Source organism: Astatotilapia calliptera, chromosome 6 (genome assembly GCF_964374335.1).
Source record: "Astatotilapia calliptera chromosome 6, fAstCal68.1, whole genome shotgun sequence".
NCBI classification, from domain to species: Eukaryota; Metazoa; Chordata; class Actinopteri; order Cichliformes; family Cichlidae; genus Astatotilapia; species Astatotilapia calliptera.
The window spans coordinates 32,127,571-32,150,027 of record NC_137427.1 but is presented as its reverse complement, the minus strand read 5'-3'; the positions used below and the strand labels follow the sequence as shown (position 1 = coordinate 32,150,027).

Sequence of the window (22,457 nt, the reverse complement as noted above, 5' to 3'; positions counted from 1 at the left end):
CTGAAAGTTGTCCTTTAGGGCTGCGTCAAATAATACTTAAGAGAGTTCAACTCCCAAAACTGAGGCTTCTTGGGTTTTAAATAAGACAATGCACACATGGTAGAAGAAAATGTTGACAAGTTGAGTCGAGCTGAAAGCAGAATCACATCTTCACCACGAGCAATAGCGAGTTAAGTCACAGAGCACTTAAGAGAAATAGTAGCATGTCCACAGTGTGTCAAATTATAAACACAGCTTCTCTTTAATCTTAACAAAAAAGTGAGGAAAAATGTACAAAAGAGTGTGACACAACAGTACCAACAGGCTGAATGTACGCTAACGTCGACTTTATGTGACTTTAACATGGATTAAAGAGATAGGGGCCGTGAATGGTTCAGTCACATTATGTCAGAGCAGAGTCGAGCCTCGCCGAAATTCACTAAACTGTGTAAAAAGTCTGCGTGAATAAGTACGCGAGGGCCCACTGTGTTATGTAAATGAGCCACCTCAAAGTCTCCCGTGTTACAGCTGTAACCTCGCCGAGTCGACTTAAAGGCAAATTTTCCCCCCTCCCCTCCACACATCACGAAAGATAAACATGTTCCAAAGTTAAGCAGAGACATGATTGATTCAGACACACAGCGGCGTAGTGATGGAACATTTTATCACGGTTTGAGGGAGGAATCAACAAACATTTTCACACATAACAACAGGAACAGATGCTGCTTTTAGAGAGAGGAAGATTACACAGTTTTGTATTTTCACACTAACAGACTTTTAAAAAAGCCAAAAAAAAAAAACAAGAAAGCTCGAAGTCAATTTCCCTGCTCTTTTCTGCTGTTATTGTATTTTTTTTCCTTCTCCTCTTCACTCCTTTAAATGGATATTTTAACTGTGGCAGAGAAATTGTTCTTGTGTTTCAGAGCTTTGTTTTGTATACAAAACGAGTTTGAGACCAGAAGATTTGTGTGTGTGTGTCTTAAAATCTGAAAAATGGAAAATAAATCAAATGCTGTGCATTGTGTTCACCAGTGTACTTTGGATCTACAATGGCCTCTTTGGAAAGCTGTAAGTTTGTGAGGATTCTGCACATTCTGAATACTGTAGCTGATGTGGAGGCAGTTATGGCTATTTCTTTTATTATTTAACCTCCTAGGACCTGGCGTCCACATATGTGGACATCACATTTTGGGTTATTTAGACCAAAATATTCAATTTTACTCTACAAGAGCCTGATATCCACTTACGAGGACATTATACTGCTACTGTTCTATCAAAAATTTAAACGAATATCCTCATATGTGGCTCTTATTTTTCTTAAAAACAAAAATAAGGTAAAAGAAAACAATAATCTGGTAATTCTTTGTTTTTACATTCATCGGGCCCCAATATGCCCAAATATCAAAGAGAAATTAAAAATGCATGCTGTGGAAGAGTTCGGGTCCTAGGAGGTTAAACTGAGGCCCCAAAACCCTTAGATAGCTACAGCTACACAAAGAGTTGCAGTCACGCTAGCTTCCGCTTGGTAATGAAAAGGACATTTTGTTTGTCCTCTGCAAGAAATATGTGTCTTATTTGTTGCGATATAAAAGAGTAAAATAAACCCCGCAGCAGCTTAGAATGCATGGTCAGGAAATCTGCATTTCTTTCTTTTTAAGTGTATGATTTGAACAACAGAAATTAAGCAGCTTCTGTTGTGTTCAAGCAGTAAAAGTTAATTTAGAAAGAGGCGAGAAATATCTGACCCGTTGACGTGAAACTGGTTCCATTAACTTGTTTGGCTTTGCAATTTTCTAAGAATTCTTAAAAATAAATAGAAAAATGAAGATAACTAAAGAAAACTGACAGCCTTTTGTTATTATTATTACAAATGATAAACCTGCAACCTCGTGTTTGTGATGTGCTTTTAAACCTGTTTAATCGGTGCCTGTACTGATATGAAACGGATGTCATACTGAGAGCGAGGGTGACATGACAAGGCCCATGCTGCCTCCTGGTGGTTTTACAGAGACACTGCACTTCACTTTGCTTTGTTTAGTTTTGGTAATGAAAATGATTCAGTACATTATAAAAAATAAAAATAAAGTCAAATTATTTGGTTAAATAAATTACCCCCCCCAATTCAATAGGATCCTGCAGAGAGGAGACATGAAAGTGAGGCAGAACAACACGCAGGAAATGGTCTGAGGTGGACTCAAACCCAGGCCCCTACAGCGAGGGGTCCAGCCTTCAGTATAGGATGGGTTTCCAGCTAAACCAGGTGAGCCATAGTGGTGACCCAGGCATGCTTATTACTAATACTTGAGTTTCACTGTGCACCGCATTCACCAACTACATCAACACGGCCCGTTAATTTTTACCATCTTTTTATTAAAGTAAGAATATTTAAAACAGCAATTAATTTAAAACCCAGGCAAGTTTCTCCTTTTAATAGTCAGACAGCCACCAAGGGGATGAGAGCATAAACATACACACAACATCTGGTCATAACACACAAAACAATTAAAAAGTTGCTTCAGAATTACATCAATTTATGGCACTCAGACAGTACACAGTCAGTTTGGCTCAGAACTATTAAAACATGTACAAATCAAGGTCCAATGTGGACCACTTCATGCATTTCATGCGCTCAATAAAAACAAAAACAAATAAAAACGGGCAAACGACTGAGTATTTATGAGACGTTCAGGTCACATGACGCAAACCACACGCATCCTTTCCCTCTACTGAGCCATAAAAGCAGCCCTCGTTACAGCTTTCATATTTATCTGTAGTGACTGTGTCTTTTCTGACTCAGACATCCTACTCCCATGACCTCCCTTTGGGAACCACTCATCTAGAAAACGCCATTAGATATCATTAAGACATAGCTAAAGAAGCACAGTGGTCACTGTCCAAATGCAGTAAACAGACTCAGACAGCGACCCCGACGTTGCTGATGTGGCTTGTTTCACGATGGGTTTGAAGGACTTTGACTCCCACTTGTATCAGTGTTATTGTATACAAGCAACATTTCAATGAGATGCACAAACAGCGAGATGTAAGCAGACAGCAAGTGTGTGTGTGTGTGTGTGTGTGTCTCAGCATTAAGGAGACAGATTAAGACTAGAAGGGGATTAAAACTAACAACTGGAACATTGAACCCAATCACATCACGACTAGTGAGTCATTAACCCCTCGATGCTGTAAGTGTGTGTGTGTGTGTGTGTGTGTGTGTGTGTGTGTGTGTGTGTGTGTGTGTGTGTGTGTGTGTACACAGTGGAGTAAGGCAGGAGAAGCGTCAGATCTTGAGTGACACAGCTGACAGAGGGAAGGGCATCTTTCAACAAGTGCCGAGAACGACAGATTGCACATGCTCGCACATGCTGTACACTCAAACGCACGCAGCATCCGTGTTATCCCGCAAATCACAGGCTGAGCACACTGACGTTAAGCAGCGCAAACATCAAAGGAAGACTGAAAGAAAACAGCAACAACAGCAGGGCTTTGCAGAGTATCACGCTTCCTTCTTGTTTCCCCAGCCGAACAGTTTGGACATCGGAGACTTTGACTTTTCCTTCTTTGGTTTTTCCTTTTCCTTCTTAATGTCTGTGTGATCAAAGCGAGAGCGAGAGAGAGACATCATTCAAATTCTTACTTTATAAAGAAAAAAAAACAAAACAAAACAGTTATTACATTGCATTAAGAACACACTGTCATGATGGTGAATTTTCATGTTTTCAAACAATCCTGTGAGACAAACTGTGTTCATGTTTCAGTGTCACTGGCTTTATTTGCTCTCAATGTAGGTGCAGGAGCCCCACCCACTTTCTGTCCAGACCTTCTGTTTGCAAGGGACAGTCAATCAGCAGAAAGTTGCCTCAATAGGAAGAAGAGTTAAAACAACTTGTTCAAAATGGGGGGTAAACTAAGAGGGTTGTTGCCAATAATTAATATAAGTAAAATATCCCGATAGGCTAAAGGCACAGAGCTGCACTATGACCTGATTCTTGAAGAGATTTAGAGTCTGAGCATCATCAGCATCGACAGACATCCTGTTCACACAGTAGTAGTCATGATTCAGGCGACTGAGCCACCCACAAGATGGCGAATTGTAAATGTGTTTTTGAAAAAAGTAAATCGTTTAATATCCCCGAAAAGCAACTTTAATCCTTCTGAGCATTTATTTAGAAAGTCCAATGTAGTTTGGCTAAAATGATTTTAAAGGATGAAACAGCATGTAGGAGCTGTTTGTGAGTGACTAAGTATTGGGGGACAGATAAAAATGTTAAAATGTCACTGTATTATTAAGTGGGCTTTATTTTGTATACATAATTAAACAGCTCCTTTCATGAGCCCATTTAAGGGTCTTTAATATTGCACCGTGATTCAGAAAGCCCCACATTTGCAGCCATCTTGCAGACACAAAAGTCTGACTTAGTCACCACTACGGATGTCCTGACGCCTGCCATCCAGTGGAAAGCAGGTGATTTTCCACATCTCCACCGCATGGGACACGGCACGTGTGTGTAAACGGACACACAACTGCACTCTGAGTGAGAACGAATTGTGAAACTTTGGCATTAACTTTATGAATACATTAAAACTGAAATGGCTAGTCTTTAGCCCACGGTCGGCGTTCGCTCGCTGCAATGTAATGACCTTTCACTGAAGTTCAATAAATCTCCTCAATTTTCAGCCTTGCTTTGCCGGTCATGAATTGCAAATGAAGCCGGATCCAACGCTGCTCTATCAGAGGGTCAAATTAAGCAGCTGCATTATCCATTTGTCTAATAGGGACGCTGCTGACAAAAAGAGAGGGGGGAGCATTTTGTTTGATGCTTTTTCCATTAGCAGTCAGTAGATCAAACGAGATGAAAACATTGCCCAGGCGCACCCTTAAAAAAAAAAAAAAAAAAAAAAGAAAAATGCACCACGAGTCCCCACACACACAGAATTCTATCTACTTCAATTAGAGGTGTCCATGATGGAAATCCTCAATTGGATAATTTATAAGCCAACTAAGTTGCAGTGACACTGAGGTTATGATAACTAATGAACAGGGTGGTTGGGGGGGGGGGGGGGGGGGGGGGCTGTGGAGGTGGTGCGGGCACTCACTGAAATCCAGCATCATCTTGTTTAGCTGCTCGTCCTCCTCTTCCTCCCTGAGAAGATGAAGCAGAAACACACAGAAGACAGACAGGTTAGTCAGCAACTGAACGCTACACTTACAGCAATTTAAATAATCAGTTTCATTACGTCGTACTTAGTCCACAAAATGTCAAAATAAGCCAAAAAGTGTCCCAGAGGGCCGACGTTCAAGTTGTTTTTTTTCTCTAGTTAAGCTGTTTCAAAAGTACTGATGAACAAGCTTAAGCTGATTTGCTACATTTAAGACAAAGTAAATAATAAATACAAGACATTTTCCTCAATACACAACTAAAACTGTTATATTTGTAATGCATTTGCTACATGGTTGATTTGCTGATAGATTACAGTCACAGAAGTGACACAGGATAAGAAGTATAGTCAGTCATCTCGTGCGATGCTTTTAATATCTTTGAGTTTTAAGCAGTTAACTCTGTTTGGAGTTAAACATTATCAAATCCAAACTTTTTACACACACACACACACACTCTGCACACACCTGAGTCTGTCCTCATCCAGACCATCCACGATAGCGTTTCTATCGTTGACAATCGCCACCAGTTTCTTCATCAGCTCCTGTTCTTTCTTCCTGTCCCAGGATGTTTTCAGATGTTCTGCACACACACACACACACACACACATTTCATGCTCAGATCAGCGGTCGGTTTTCCTTTTCCCCCTGTTGTGCACTCTGCTCAGTTTCATCCCTAAACCTCACCTGGTTTTTCCATCAGCCTCCTGAGCTCTTGCTCAACAGTGGGCTGCTCTTCCTCCAGCTCCTGGGTTCTTCCACTGCACATGTTTGAAAATAGAGATGACACCTAATTCACGGCTTTATTAAAGAGTATATCCTTTAGAGAGCAGGTTAAGATGGTCCACCTTAAACACATTCACAGAGACCTCGCGTGTTATTGTCGACACATCTGAAACTTTCAACGTTTTTAGAAAACCACTGCGTCATCCTCTCCATATTTGGTAGTTCTTGGGATAATTCTGTATCTTAGTCAGAATTTTTCAAACATCATTTGGCAACAGATGCATGTTTACGCATCCAGCAGGTGTGTAAGTCTTCTCGCGCCACCTGACAAATGTAAATCTGACATTCAGACTCCCAACAGCTCTGTTTTGGCCTCCACCTCCCCCTGAGATTCTCAGTTCTTGTTTCCTTAGCTGTTGACATATTGACACAAAAGCTTTAAGAATAAGTTTCCACTCTGTTAAAAATATAGGTGTACCCAATGAAGTGGCTGACAAGGGTATACTGTACTATGTACATATTCATTAGGTACACCTGTTCATCTGGTCGCTAATGCAAATAGTCAATCACGTGATAGCAACTGAATGGAGTTAGGTATGGAAAAAACTACCTGCTGAAGTTCAAGTTCACGAGAATGAGAGAGAAGGAGAACATATCCAGTGAGCGGCAGTTCTCTGGGAGAAGAGGTCAGAGGAGAAGGGCCAGACTGCTTCGTGCCATTAGGAAGGCAACAAATAACCACTTGTTACATACCGAGGTATGATGATCGTTGAATGCACAACACAGAGAACCTTGACACTGATGGGCTACAGAAGACCATACTGGGTGCCGATCATGTGACCTAAGATCAGAAAACTGAGGCTACGGTTCACTCAGGCTCACCAAAACTGGACAATAGAAGATGTCGCCTGGCTTGAGTCTCACTTTCTGCTGAGACAGACAGTAGCAGGGCTCGCAAAATTGCTAGCCCGACGACCCGGAGCTAGCAATATCTCCGGTCGGGCGACCAAAATCTATCTCAGCCCCGCCCGTCGGGCTATATAATAACCCGACGGGCAGGGCTGAGATAGATTTTGGTCACCCGACCGGAGATATTGCTAGCTCCGGGACGTCGGGCTAGTGATTTTGCGAGCCCTGAGTAGGGTCAGAATTTGGGGTACACGACATGAAAGCATGGATCCATCTATGAGGTGCCGTAAGGGACATTATTACTGAAACGCTCTCACACACACACACACAACTGAAATTTTAGCTCTCACACACACACACTACTGAAATTTTAGCTCTCACACACACACACTACTGAAACGCTCTCACACACACACACTACTGAAACGCTCTCACACACACACACTACTGAAACGCTCTCACACACACACACTACTGAAACGCTCTCACACACACACACACTACTGAAACGCTCTCACACACACACACACACTACTGAAACGCTCTCACACACACACACACACTACTGAAACGCTCTCACACACACACACACTACTGAAACGCTCTCACACACACACACACTACTGAAACGCTCTCACACACACACACACTACTGAAACGCTCTCACACACACACACACTACTGAAACGCTCTCACACACACACACACTACTGAAACGCTCTCACACACACACACACTACTGAAACGCTCTCACACACACACACACACTACTGAAACGCTCTCACACACACACTACTGAAACGCTCTCACACACACACTACTGAAACGCTCTCACACACACACTACTGAAACGCTCTCACACACACACTACTGAAAAACCAAGGCATTTCAGTTGAACAGGAAGGCGTTTCAGTTGAACAGGAAGGCATTTCAGTTGAACAGGAAGGCATTTCAGTTGAACAGGAAGGCATTTCAGTTAAACAGGAAGTTAATTCTTGACAAGGAAACTGAAGGAAAAAGTGTTAGATTTCAAACAAACCACTACACAGATGTCTACTCAGCAACCTGTTAGTTAGGGGTGGGTTTTTATAATCGATTTATTGATTAAAATCGATTCTGGCTTGGATAACGTGAAATCGATTCATTAAAATCCTGAATCGATTTTTTAATATAAATTTATTTTACCCGAAATGCCAGAATCTCTGGTGAAACCTGACAAAATTTCAACAACCACCAAACAGCTAAGACAGTAAATGAGAGCAGGTACGGCTTCTGCACAAAGACGTAAACACACAGCGCGGACCCGCGGATCAGAATCAGTGAGATGTCGCCTTTCTCACCCGACAGCACGGACACGGTCGGGGCTGAAAGCCGACAGCTCGCTGACTCTGATCTGTCGGCAGGTCCGCGCTTTGTTTTCACGCCAATTCTAAAGCTGTTAGTTTTATCTCTCTCCAAACAATATTGACTGAACCAGCAGCAAAAGAAGATCCAAACTGCGCTTCACATAAACATCGTCATGAATTCCTTCACTGTTTTGCTTCCACCACGATAAAATCGCACGTCATGCACAGCCCTCTCTCTCTCTTTCTTTCTCTCTGTACTTCAAGAACAGTTTCCCGTCTAAAAATCTGTTTTCTGTATTATTCGCTTGCTTGTTATGCACAAGTCTACTGTTGTTTACAGCGCAGTCGGCCGCTGTTTTTTTTTTTTCATTTTACATACTTCCGAAAAGAAAACCTAATTTCTGCCGTTCAATACTGAATAAATTTAAACTTTTTAAAATTATGCAAAATGCAAAATGTTAGCCGTGTCTCTAATAAAACCGCTGTAACGTGAGAGGTAACGTTCATATGTTAATGGTTTTCTTTCGTTTTTGATGTACTGCAGAATATTTTTTATAAAATCCCAGGCCAGGAAAACCACCTTCATGTTTTTATGTGCTTTATCTTCAGCTACTTTGACACAAAGGCATCTGCTGTGATGCTCACACCTTTAATAAAGTCTTGCGTGTGTCAGCTTCCTTTTTTTAAATACAAAAATATGTAAATGTACTGATCTGAATTATAATATTTCTGACTGTCAAAATTCCCCATAATCAAATCGAATTGAATTGAATCGAATCGTGGAACAAATCGATTCTGGACCTTAGTGAGACAGCTGCATTACTTAACAATATATTAGCCTCAGCATAAGTCAAAATTTAGAATAGCGGGAGACGTGCATTATCCTGGTTATTTTTTTGGCATATGTGCTTTTTGTCTTTTTTTTAGCAAAGAAAAATATCTTAAAATCATCAATAAAACCAGGGAGAGAAGGCTTAGCGTTCCTCCATTTAGCACAATGGATATGATATTTACTCAAAAGTATTGTTAAGATATTCATTGTGTGTACTCATGTTGTACAGTGTTTAACTGCATTATGGTTACTGTGGTTTAACAGAGACAGTATTTTAGTTGCCACCACAAGGAGGCACTGTTTCATTGTAAGAGCACGGATGCTGCGTCATCACGCCCCTAAGAAAAAAAAAAAAAAGTATACCACAACGAAAATGGCACCCATGAGAAAAGTTTTACCGCATGTTGATCAGGAATAAAGTTCCCAAAAATATTAAGGACATTTTTGCCTCCGTCGTCATTTTCCTTCGAGTTGATCGCTGTCGATGCTGCAATACTCAACAAGTATGATGATGTTAATAATGTCTGAGACATCCAATGCTAGATGATCCATATAAAAAAAATTATGATGTAATTCAAACAGTGGCACATCATTAATATTTAGGGAAATCCAATTTTTTAAGTTGCACCAAATACATTGTGTGATAGGGCATAGGAAAAAAAAAGATGTTCTAGGGTTTCATTTTCATCAGTACAAAAAGAACACTGATCCACCTCAAAGCCAAATCTCTTTTTTTAGAAATTCTGCCACAGTATTAGTTTTGTTTAAAGTGTGTTTCTTTAACTTTAGGTAGAATAGGCTATTTCATAAATTTTTAGTATGCTTTATCCAGTGTATATGAAATAACTAAATTAGAACCATGCCATGTAACCATTCTGTTGTAACTATGAAATATTTTGTCTTTGAAGAAACTACTAACAAATTTCTTATTGCATTTTTATCAAACAGCTGACATTGCCCTAGCAATAAATTTGGGAGCACTGATGAGAAATTATTGTATATCATAAAAATTTTAATCAAATGAAGCAGAGGCAGTGGGACCAGTTCACAAAATTTGTTATATTCTCTTTGAGAACAGTTTAGACAATATTTTTCTGAAAAGTCTGTGTAACTTAGAATGACACCGTTATCATCCAACAAATCTGTTATGAATATAATATTTTTGTTCAAACCAGTCACTCTTGAAAATTGATTTTTGATTAAGTGTTATTACCCTATTATTCCATAAGGTTGAATTATGGGGAGAAGTTGTGGGTAAATCTCATTTTCCCAAAAATGTAACGTCTGTTTTGGAAAGTTTGATATCTTTATGGGGATTTTATTTGCCGCAAAATCACATTTCAAAATAAAGTCTAATCCTGTATACTATTTTATTAAACAAGAATCATGGGATGTGGAGCTAAGTAGAGTCTGGCTGTGACAGACAAGATTTTAACCATTTAATTCTAAGGGTGCCAACCATAAATTCCAATTCTGGAGTTTTGATACCACCTTTATTGTATCCCTTCACAAGCTGAGATCTTTCTATGTAATGGGTTTTATTCCTCCACAAAAATTCGAACACATTTCTATTTATGGTTTTCATGGTATTTATCGTTTTTTTATTTTTTATATTGTTTACGTGGCGCAAAAAAGGTTGGGGACTGCTGTACTAGCAGGTTGCTGAGTAGAAATCCTTGTAGTGTTTTGAAATATACCACTTTTTCCATCAGTTTCCTTGTCAGGAAACAACTTCCTGTTCAGCAGAAATGCCTCTGGTTTCAGTGGTGTGTGTGAGAGCGTTTCAGTAGTGTGTGTGAGAGCGTTTCAGTAGTGTGTGTGAGAGCGTTTCAGTAGTGTGTGTGAGAGCGTTTCAGTAGTGTGTGTGAGAGCGTTTCAGTAGTGTGTGTGAGAGCGTTTCAGTTGTGTGTGTGAGAGCGTTTCAGTTGTGTGTGTGAGAGCGTTTCAGTAATAATGTCCCTTACAGCACCTCATATCCATCCTTCCTTGTCTCAACAGTTCAGGCTGATGGTGGAAGTAGTACCAATTGAGCACTGTGTAGACACCACAGCCCATCTTACTGATTGTTACTGACCATGTCAATCCCTTTATAACCAGTGTCAGCAGGATAACACACCATGTCACAGAATTCAAACCACCTAAAACTTGTTTCTTGAACATGACGAGTTCACTATACTCAAACGGCCTCCGCAGTCACAGGATCTTAATCCAGTACAGTGGATTAAGTGGTCCAACCCATTACGGACAAGGTGTACCTAATAAAATGTCTGGAAATGCTTTATAGCTACAAGTCAGTGTTATATCCGTCTTTACCATTTATTTATCAAATTAGTATTTTCAGTGGAATTGTCGCTGTTGTGTTCAGCAGCGTCGTGCTTCAACACTTGTGTGGACACTGCAGACAGTCGGGGGTTGGTGGGGGTGGAAGGGGTGAGGCAGGTTAGCTGCTTAGTTCCAGGACACCCTGCAGTGACTCGGAGGAGGGAGGACACTGGGAATTCACACTGTCAACCTTCTGGCCACAAGTCTGTTTCACTAATCGCTAAATAGTGGCATGCCCCCTTCCTGAGTGAGAGTGTGTGTGTGTGTGTGTGTGTGTGTGTGTGTGTGTGTGTGTGTGTGTGTGTGTGTCTACTCACATGTAGACCAGTTCAGACTCCCGACGCATGGCCAACTGTTTGTTCCTGATCAGACCAAACCACTCAACCATGAGCTCGTCCGTGAGAGTGTCATCGTCACCCTCTGACGAGGAACACAGAGCACACAGTTAATCCCAGACACATACATTAAGATTTCTCTTACATTCACAGCACGTCCTGACTGAAAAGCCTTCACAAAACACACAGCTGGCGCGTGCATCCCACCTTCTTCGCATTTGCGCAGCTTCACCTCCAGATCGACTCCCCTCTTTTCCAGCTCGTTTAAATTCTGTTCAATCTCCTCAAGCTCCTTCGTGATGTCCTCTTTGGGAATGTAGTCTGGCTTCATCTACAGACGCAAACAGATGCAGAGAAAAGTGCATGAATGACATGCTCATTTAAAAAAAAAAAAAAAAAAAAAAAAAGCTACGGCAAACTTATTTTCAGAGACCCACTACCTTCTTTGTCTCTGACTTGGTGCCATTCTTTGTTTGCCCTTTCAGACCCTCCTGTAATCCTAAAAAAAAAAAAAGGTGGAGATAAAAAGCAGAGAATAAATCAACCAACAAAGCTAAGAACGGATAAAAATTAGAAAGGCACGACTCACAGTAAACTGTTAGGAAGGCTTCTTCCTGTAAATGTTTGGTTATGACCACGCTCTTACCCTTTGATCTCGGTGGAGTGACAGAAATACTCAGGCTGGGAAACTGAGAGGAAGGCCTCGCAGAAATCTCTGAGGTCTTCGGAGCCTCATTAGACCCTGGTTTAGTGGAAGGGCCAGCAGGCCTGTGGGCGGGAAGAGGGACAAATGGAGAGGATTCGATTAACCTACGACTAGACTCTTTCCCCGTCTTGCTACAGTTTTGATTCATGAGAGCGAGAGGAAAGGTCATTCGTGGAAAAGGAACTCCAAGCACTGAGCATATGTTGCACCACGGAGGACTCGACTCAGTCCCGACACCATTTGGGGCTCGCATGCATGTGGCGGAAGAGGAGAGACTGAAAGCTCTGACTACAAATGATGGCCGAGACATTTGGAGGAGCAGCAGGTACAGGCTTCCTGTGGGAGGAATGTTTGGTGAGACGGATGAAAGACTGGATCGCACGATGGATGGATGGACAGGACATCAGGAGGAGGGGGGGGGGCTCATACAGTTAATGCCTCACGATGTCGATATGCTGAGAGGCCACCCACGTACATACACTCCCTGCTGTTATCAGGAGCACAAGTCAATAAGGAAAAGGACTCAACGAGAAGCATAAGAAGTAAGAATCAATTAAATCAATCAAACAAGTCTTACTTGGTTTCTTTGGAGACGGGCTTGAGCTTCGACCTCCAGTCTGCAGGAGTCTCAGTCTCCTTCACTGCTGCGGGGAAAAAAAACAACAACAAAAAAAAAAAAAAACACAAAAAAAAAAACAATTGAAACCAGTTCAGTTCCCTCATTAGACATCCACTAGTCAATGTCAGTTCCTAGTTCTGTTGTTTGGTTGTAAATGCTATTTGTTAAATGGCATTTTTACAACAATGACAGCAAATGCACAAAAGCCAAGGATGATATTACACCCAAAGTAGCTCCCAAATAAGCATATAAGCAGCAGATTAGAGACACAGTATTAATAAAATTATTAATAAGAAGCACTGTGGGAGTACAAACCAAGGCAGCTCACTCTCTGGGCAGCATTTATATATAAGGAAATCATATTTTATACACAAACATAATGTAGGAGTAGGTGATGGATAATATGTATTGATTTGTAAATAACTTGAGATTATTGTATATAAAATTATACTATAGTAGATTTCTAACTAGGCAGCTTGTTCTCTTTCTCTCAACAATACTTTCTTTAAAGACAGAACACATTTCAGGGTCAACTTGGAAGAAAGGCAGATGTGAAATGTAAAGGTCAGAGGTCAAATGTGTGTCAAAAGTGTGTGCGAGACCTTGTGTATCAACTCTCTGCTTGTAAAGTGTGTAAGTTTAACCTGATGTGTTGGGTAATGTACTGCCCGTCTTCGAGGGTGCCCTGTCTGCAGTCTTGGCCTTGAGCCCGCTCTGACTGCCCGGGCTCTCAGAAGAGTTCGTGGTGTCTTCAAACTGCAGGTCAGACAGGATCGATGGGTTCACTTTCAGCTTCACCTTCCCGCCAACTCCCTCTTTCTCCTTCTTTGGTGTCTCGACTTTAGGTTGAGATCTAAATAGAGGTGAAGAATGCAACTTAAATGCCTCTCTTCACCAGTAGAGGTCAGGGTAGAGCAGGATACAAAGTGTAATCACATGTTTCTGTGAGTCTCAAGTTAGATTACTTACTTCTCAGTTTTATTTAGTACTGTAGTCGCCCACGATTGCTTTTTGTTGTTATTGTTGTTTTCCTCAGACAGTTTTTTGGAGATGAAGGCTGCTGCTGATGCTTTTGACTTATTACTCTCGTCTTCCTGTTTCACCTTCCAGCCAGTGCCAGTTGTTTTAGCTGTATTCCCACCTTTGTCCAAACTTTCATTTACCTCTTTTTTTCCAGTACCACCCACATTTATGACCACAGTAACAGCTTTCCCTGCCGTGGCCTGTTGTGCCTTACCACCAATACTCTGGCCTTTGTTTATGTCCACATTGAAGGTTGAAGTCTTTTTCTCCTCCACCTTTGCCGTGTTATCTTCCTGGAAGAACTTGAGCTTGGACTGGAGTGTCTTGGCAGCGGTTGCCGAGGGTCGAGGAGTTTCAGCCGGCCTGGTGTTGATAGATGGGGTCACAGTGGTAGTAGTGTCACGTGAAGCTGTGGGTCTGGCCGAAGAGTTAGATGATGTAGCCCAGGGGGCTGGGGACGCAGAAGTGGACTTGGGAGTGGTGGGTTTCTCCGACACCCGTGAAGGACTCAGACTGGAGGATGTGTAAGTAGGAGCAGGTGTACTGTGTTTACTCGAGTCTTTAAGAGGAGTGAATTTGGAAACATAGGAGTTTGGGGTCAAATCTTGAAGAGGCGTGCTTGTGTTTGCAGATGACAGCAACCTGTGAGAGAGAAAGTACAACACACACACAGGTTACAACAGGGAACATAGTCACAAACTAGGAACATAAACCTGCGGTTGGTGCCATTTTAGCCTCAATACACCTCGTTTATAATGATGCTAACCTGCAAACCCAAGCTACAGGAAGACTGTATTGGTTCAAAACGTAAATTAAGCTCAATTTGACTCTATTCAACATTTTATGTTAATAAATGAACATTCTGAATTCATAGAAATGTGTAACATTTGCAATTTACAAAAAAAAAAAAAAATAAAATCTACATTTAGCAATAACAGTGTTCTGGCTAGTTTGCTAAAGCTACTCATTTTTCTTTTCCTCATGATAGAAAAAGCAGGACAAATTAAGGTCCTATGTAAAAAAAAACAAAAAACAATATATCAAAAAATGAACAAACAATAAAACAATTTAAGCTTTTTATTTAATGAGAAAAGTAAAATAGTCTTTGCTAAGAAGAAACTAGCTAAGTTTAACTAGGTAGCGGCAGAGCTAGCAGTCAATAGCTAACAAAATCCATGGATTTATCTGATTAAGAGACTTCTGAAATATTTAAATGTGTTTTTCAATTATTAAACTAGTTAAACTGTATGAGAAAGGAAAACTAGAATATTTTTTAGTTGTTTTAACCGTTTTTCTTAATACAAGCGATTAAAAAATAAAAACTGAGTTATATAGAGGCATTACAAATACAATAATTAATAAGAAAAACTAAAATAAGTATAATAATTCTCTAGCATTCTTACACAAATCAGTCTTTCCCTGTTCTAATGGCAGACTTGGAATAAACATAATGGACCTAAATGGCGCCAACATTAGCATTCCTATCATCTTACTTTGCACAGTTCCTGTGATAAAGCTTCCCATCCACTAGATGTCGCTGCACCAGGTGAACGTGCTTATGACAGGATGCACATGTGCTACTCAGGGTGCCTGCCTGAGATTTTCCAACCACAACCTCCTAGAAGAAAGAAAGAGAGAAAAGAGTGTGGACAAGAGGGGACTTCAGCCGTTACAACTAACTGATGTCACGCAATGTGGGCCTTTTTTTTTTTTTTTAAAGTAACTACATTGACGTCATGGTAATCATCTGCTGACACAGACCAAGTGACCTGTCTGTAGTTATTTGGTCATCGTTGACGTGGATGAACGTACACAACCTTGGTCAGTATTTCGTAAATGAATTACCGTAATTGTCGGGCTATAAGCCGCTACTTTTTGCACAAGCTTTGAACTCTGCGGCTTTTAGTCAGGTGCGGCTTTTCTATGGATTTTCCATGATTTTTGTGATATCGTAAGACGATTTGTTTTGTTTGTTCCGCTGTTGTACGGCACTACGTTGCCTGGCGGAAGGATCGGGGTTCAAGAGTGGTATGTTAGTCACATGTCCGTCCGCCAGGAAACGTAGTGCCGTACGAAGTAGCGCGAAAAACAAACTTCAAAGTAGCGCTACGCGTTCAGCGGGAGGCGTGGATGACGAGCGGCGATAAACGTGCGAAAAGCAAGTTATGCCCAACTCCACCGGTGGATTCTGACAGCGTGGAAAAGTGCGAAAACATCCACGATCACCAACGGATTTTGAAGGGCTGGACTGCTGCATGATGGAGAGGAGGACACCGCCACGGCCCTTCTGAGGGTGTTCGACTCTGACACTGACAATGAGGATTTCTTTGGTTTTGAAAGTGACAACGAAGGAGAGAAGCGGAGAGTGGATGACGAAGCCATCCTGAGCCTGTTCGTTTCCGACATTGGAGAAGAGGACTTTGGTGGTTTTAGTGCGCAGGAAGAAGAGAAAGATGGTGAATGACTGACTTTTCTTCTTGTTAAAGCCGTGTCACTGCACCTGAGCCTAAAAGGTAGTCCGAATCTATTTTTCTGGTGTGCTGTAGGTTGCTGTTATGTACTACATGTGCAAATATGTACCCATAACTTGTTTTTCAAAATATTAATAAAAGGGGTGTGTCTCCAAACAGCCATCTCTTTCCTGACAATTCCCTTTGTGCATATTCTCTTACATATGATAAGTCAACATTGAAACACCTGCGGCTTTTGGTCAGGTGCGGCTAATGTATGTACAAAACAGGATTTTCCCCTGATTTTAGCTTGTGCGGCTAATATTCAGGTGCGCTTTGTAGTCCGGGAAATACGGTACTTTTAGACTTCCGCCCCAATTTAGAAATGTAATAGTAACTATTCAATTTTACCTGTGTTGAAGTTTTGTTTTGATTTGGGGAAGGAAGTGGCTTTGTGATGTTGGAGGATGGGGGAGGGCTGTTCTCTCTGGCAGGCTTAGAAGAGGGAAACACCTTAGACGTCACAGCCTGGTTCTTCTTCCCTGACGGTTCATCGCTGGGGCCGTCGGCTGGACGCTTTATACCCGCCATTCCACCGACTGTATGCAAAGACAGATGAACAGATGAGATGTGTGCAGATGGACAGAGAGGGATACAGTAAGACTTTATTTAATACTCACTTGGGGAGCGTCCGTGGAAGTAGTTGTAGTATTGGGAGACATAAGTCAGGATGCTGAGGCGGTCAGGAATCTTAAGTGCCACCATGTCTTCTGCATCCAGCAGCGCTGGAATTCCCAGTTGTTCTTCTGCAACACTGAACGCCTGCAGATAAAACCAGTTTTATCCAGTGAGAAAAGAAACAAGACTTTGGGTTTTAAATCTAGACGAATGCAATGCACTTATAAATCATAAAAGCTTACGTTGTGTGATGTCTATGAAAGACTTTCTAGATCTTTAAGGACACCAAACATGATTGTGTTCTTTAGATGTCCCAAAGAAAAGCAAAAGATGATAAAGGTGGGCATTTGTTTCAAAAATGCATGCATTCTCTGAGGTTTGCAGACAACACAAGTTTAATTTGAAAGAGGAAGAGATGTTTGCATAGTGTGAACAAACCATTTTCATTGTTCTACTGTTCCTATCTACGTCAAATACAAATCACCAACCCGGATTTTGTTGAATTCTATTCCCTCTACCCTTTATGTGAGTCACTAGTGAGAAATAAATCAAGAATTTGCACACTACACTAACATCCAGCAATTCCACGGAAGAAACAAGCAGTGGCAGGCCAACGAGCACCAGCGTCGTTGTTTAATCGGTAATCAGATAATGAAGAGAGCCACTCAGATGCTGTTTACTTTGCTGTGCCCTGTTAATCTCTTACAGCGTTTTCTTATTCGATTGCCCAACATGTTGTTTCAGCTTTGAGCTGAAACCCAGAGCAGCGTCAAACAGTTCCCGCACTTTAGCTTTATTCTCTGCTGGCCCAAAGAGCAGGCGTTTTGACATGTCGAGCTCTTGGCACTCCCCGAGTTCAGTCTAACAATGAAGAATCTGTGAAGAAAAAGTAAGTGAAGAATGCAAAGTGCCCGCATTGAAGCAGTCTGCTTTTTGCCACCACTTCTCTGCTCGCCCATGCTGAACGTTATTTCCACAATTACCCAAGATCCCACGGTGCTGATGTAAACCGAAGTTGTGTCTTAAACTCAAGCTGACTAACTTAAAGTCTGTTTTCTTGGAGTATTGAGCTTCATCTGTGTAGAGGAGCTGCACACTCAGCTGTAAATCTCAAACACTATCAGGGGCACAGGTGTGGCTCCTGTGGTCATGGTTCATTTACCCCACGAAGATTACCTGCTTCCTCGCTGGTTATATAAATATGATGATGTTCTTCAATGTCAGATAAGCAACACTGAACTTTTCATGTATCATTAACTATCCCCCCCGCACCCTTAATGTCGAGCTTTGACACCGTCAATAAAGCTGTGGTTTGAAGACCATTGCATAGGTACCAGGGTTTTACAAGGGTAGTCCTAGTAAGCCGATCATCCTCACTAACTTCTGATCCAAACCTTTGTTCTGGACATGGCCTGAAATATGACAGAAAAGAGAGACAAGGGTTTTCCCTAGCAGACGTCACAGGGCAAAAGAGTTAAAGTCCAGGGCTATGAAGTGGAGTTAACTCATGACTCCTTTTATAGAGGAGAGTCATCACAGTTCAACAACTGGTGAAAGAACTGAAAATGAAACTGTATTTTTACTTCAGAGTCCAGCCTGATCTGTCTTTTGAGCCCAGACAGACACTGGCTGCTTCAACTTTTACACCAGTGCTGGATGTTATTTATATGCACGCATCACGTATGCTGTATACTGCATGTATGCTGGGTCATAAAACACTGAGACCGATTACAAACCTTAAAGCTTTCCCCCACGATTCGAGGTTGTATACTCAGGTCAGATGGTCTAGCTTATCAGTGTCATTATAAAAGCTATTCTCGCTTTGCTTCACTCATTCTTACTGACCTACATTCATCAAAAAAGAAAGGAGCGTGGGATGTTATTGTCTACATTTCCAAGTGTTATTCATTCAGTCTTTCCTGAATGTTCACACTGAATTTGGACAAAGAACGCTCATATTTGCAGCTTCCTCCTCCTGGAGGGAGGAAGGATGAAAATCAACTAAGTCTGATGGCGCTGGGCCCTGTGTTTTGGCCCGAGACAATTTCCACTGATGTTTGAGGTTATAAATTGTGTCTGTTTTTATATTTTACTCTTCATCCCACAGAGACTGGTTTTGTTTTGGTTTTCTGCTGTCTGTCTTGGCCAGGACATTCTCACAAAAGAGAGAGTCATGCTATCCTTTCTAAATAACAAATATACCTGTGCTTTCTAATGACACAGATGGCAGAGTTACTTTTATTTTGTTTCACAACAAACAAGAGGACTAATCACCAGCCACCGCTGGCATTCTGTTTGTTTTCACCATCATCACCACCTGATATTTGCCAAAAACCCCATCCACTGATAAGGATCAGCAGATGTCGCTGAAAGTATTTGGAAAACTAACACGCAGGTAAAAAAAGAAATCAATAGTTACGTTGACTGAATTCACTCATAAATGGGATGTACAAGTTAACATCAGGTGAGCAAACAGCACCACACACCACGAAAACAGCTTCAACAAAAACTAGCTTAAACTCATTAGCCAAAGTGGCTGTGTCCATCTTTTATTTACAGTTTGTGGATACAGCTAAGGATTTATTTTTTTAAATGATGACATGGCTGCCTTGGATGATGTCATCTTTTATATACAGTCTATGATTGAGACTTAGATTCAGATTTATTGTCACATGGCATCACCATATTTTAGATATGTGCAAAGGCAAAAATAAGAGCATCTGTCTGGCAATGGAATAAAAACAAAAGTAAATAAAGGAACAAGTCATGATTTATTTAGTGACTTGACAGTGGTTGGAAAATAGCCCTTCTGCGTCCTGCTCCTGTAACTGAGGACGTATTTATAGTTTTCTGGGCTGGGACTGGAACAGGTTACATTCAGAGCAAACTGGTTTTCAAAAAACAGACTGATTTATTAACTCGCATCATAAATGATAACTAGGGTGGTGATTTTTGTCCATCAGCTTTACTTTAATTATTTAAATAAATCAATAAACTCTATAATTTTTGCTAACAATACTAAGAGTCTACAGGATGGCAATGCAGAACCATAGACTCTGTGTAAACAGTGCATGCAGTCACCAGTTGGTGGGGATATTCTGACCTTCACCATCTTGGGTTTTTATAAAACTAGATGTGACGAATGAGGGCTGGGTCTGATTGAGAAACTGAGGACAATGCAAGCTTGTGTGGTCAGTTACAAAGTAGCCATGGCTGAGGGATTCATTATTTCCAAAACAGGAATGTTCATATTAAAAGTTCATTTCAATCCATCAAATAGCTGCTGACATGCTTCAGTCTTAAGCTGGCATTGTCATATTCAAGAACAAAATAAAAAAAAGGGGGAGGGTTAAGGGAGCCTTTGTTGGATTCAGGAAATCAGTTTGTAAAAAAAAAAAAAAAAAAAAAGTTAAGTGTGAGCATCCAGAATGGAAACGTGTCTTACCAGCTTGTTGTTCTCATAGACATCGTCCTTCTTCAGCGAATCAAATTTGCTGCAACAGAGCAGGAAAAACCCAGAAGTTACAAAACACATAAATCAACTTCCCTCCTGCAGTCTTCAGTTTTGAAGCAGCGCAGACTAACATGTGTTATGCAGTCATGCATTGCTGACTCACTTCTGCATACATCACAACAGCAGCGTGACACCTGCCTCATTGATCCCACGCTGAAGATCTGAAACTAACATGAGGTTCATCCTGCATTAATCACACGGTCACGACTGAGCACGCTGAAACTGAGCCTTCAGCCTCTGTTTACTGCTGCGGCTCATGTAAACATGGCAAGCGCCTTCGCTCTGCTTTGGCTCGCCATAAATACTGGAATGAGGCGATTACAGCAGCTGTGTCTTTTCTGTCAAATGGCCTTGCTGAAACAAAAGCAGGCATCTCTGCGAGAGTGACTGGCCAGGAGTCAGTTAAAGATGATGAGAAAATACTGCTTAGAGGCTTGGGCATCAATCTTGCAAATCTTATGCAGTGAAGAGTGCAAGTCCTCAGATTTTTATAGTAGGTACTGGAAAAGTACAACTAACTCTAAACGTAGACATAATAATGTAGCTCATTGTCCAATTGTGATGATGACATTACAAAACTTAGTTTCTGTTGCGACTCGAATTGAACTTATCAAGGGCACATAGTTTAAAATGGGACCGTTTCTGAGGACAGATCATCACAAAGTTGGACACGACACATGTGGCCAGCAGCAGTCACAGGGATTTGTAAAATGCCCAATTCCATTACGCAGACATGCTGAGCATTGAAATCGAGTGCAGATATGTAATAGTGCTATCTTGAAATCACCCCCCAGAAAACCATAAGTGACCGTCTCTGCAACGCTCTTTGGGTCACAGCTCAGCTTCGTCTCCTGCTTCCTACAGATCAGCAAATGTTCAGATTTGTGTCTGACAAAATAACACAAAGAGAAGGAGAAAAAGCGAAACTCTGCCATTAAACTCGGAAGCAAAATCACTGACTTCAATCTTCCATGAAAATAGTTTTGTGTTGTCAACAGACAAGTCAGGAGTGCAGCCAATAAGTTTCACTTATTTCCTGCTTTCGTTCTCCGGTCCTGTTCCAGGTGTACTCACATGAGATCGGGTCTGTGTTTGTGGATGAGGGCGCAGAAAGCCAGTCCGTCCCTGAAGGACGTGGTCATGTTGGTGATGGAGACATCCCGGTAGCCCTCACACTGGATCCGGCACCACTGCTGCAGAGCCTTCACGGCCGCCATCCCGGAGCTCGGAGCCGGACTGATCCGTGTGAAGAGCGCAGCAGTGCCTCTGGAAGCGCTCACAGAGCTCCCTCCTTTCTTCGCTCCTCAGCGTCCAACAAGTAAAACTTTAGAAACTTTCCACAGAAGCCCAGACTGACGCCTTATCCGGGAAGCTGGGATGGAAAGTCTTTTTGCGTTTGTGTGAATCACCTCACTGACTCTGAGTTAAGTGGAAAGAACCTGGACGTGACACCTGCGAGAGGTCGACGATGACGCGATGGTGTGGGTGGAGTTTGTCCTTTAACTCTTTGTGTTCATCTGCCAAGTGACACCGCAGATTCTGGGATCCGATACCAAGCAAATACAGGGCCAGTGTACCGATACCAATACCGATAATTGTAACCTACAAACATGAGATGAATCATCAATTTGCAAATTTTGAACAGATTTTAATGACCACTGGCATTTTTATTTTCCACAATAATTAGTTAACACAACAAAACACACCTTTCAGCTTTTCATATATTTTGAAATTTGTTTTTTTGGAGAGCTGGAATGTAAATTTTAAAGCACTTGGTCAGGTTCTGTATTTTAAATGTGTTGTAGGCTATGAATAAAACAGATGTGACAGTCAACAATAAAAGGTTATTATATTCAGACA

The 22,457-nt window shown here is 41.4% G+C and overlaps 1 protein-coding gene and 1 long non-coding RNA gene across 3 annotated transcripts; one reads left to right on the top strand and one right to left on the bottom strand.

Annotated features, from left to right (window-relative positions):
* Positions 1-2,393: 2,393 nt before the first annotated feature.
* micall2b (mical-like 2b) lies at positions 2,394-21,814 on the bottom strand. 2 transcript variants are annotated; one of them, XM_026171688.2, is made up of 16 exons: positions 21,672-21,814; positions 20,529-20,577; positions 17,086-17,227; positions 16,817-17,004; positions 15,449-15,573; positions 13,902-14,597; positions 13,577-13,785; positions 12,891-12,957; positions 12,254-12,375; positions 12,048-12,106; positions 11,815-11,938; positions 11,590-11,692; positions 5,825-5,898; positions 5,606-5,720; positions 5,077-5,123; positions 2,394-3,567 (listed from the first exon to the last, which is right to left on the bottom strand). In XM_026171688.2, the coding sequence occupies exons 1-16, from the start codon at positions 21,812-21,814 to the stop codon at positions 3,476-3,478; spliced, it is 2,355 nt and encodes a 784-aa protein (XP_026027473.2). In that variant the 3' UTR covers positions 2,394-3,475. The 2 variants fall into 2 exon arrangements, with proteins under 2 accessions (XP_026027473.2, XP_026027474.2); XM_026171689.2 differs by having other exon boundaries at positions 12,891-12,954.
* Positions 16,940-22,453, top strand: LOC145429522 (uncharacterized). The gene is made up of 2 exons (XR_013909768.1): positions 16,940-17,062; positions 21,662-22,453. It is a non-coding gene; the product is annotated as an uncharacterized LOC145429522 (long non-coding RNA).
* The last annotated feature ends 4 nt before the right edge of the window (positions 22,454-22,457 follow it).

Coding starts and splice junctions, on each gene's coding strand:
- micall2b (XM_026171688.2), bottom strand. CDS start 21,814: ATGGCGGCCGTGAAGGCTCTGCAGCAGTGGTGCCGGATCCAGTGTGAG. Junction 14,598..15,448: donor TATCACAGGAACTGTGCAAA/GTAAGATGATAG, acceptor TCTCTCTCACAG/GTTGCTGTCATCTGCAAACA. Junction 5,124..5,605: donor CTGGATGAGGACAGACTCAG/GTGTGTGCAGAG, acceptor TCATCTTCTCAG/GGAGGAAGAGGAGGACGAGC.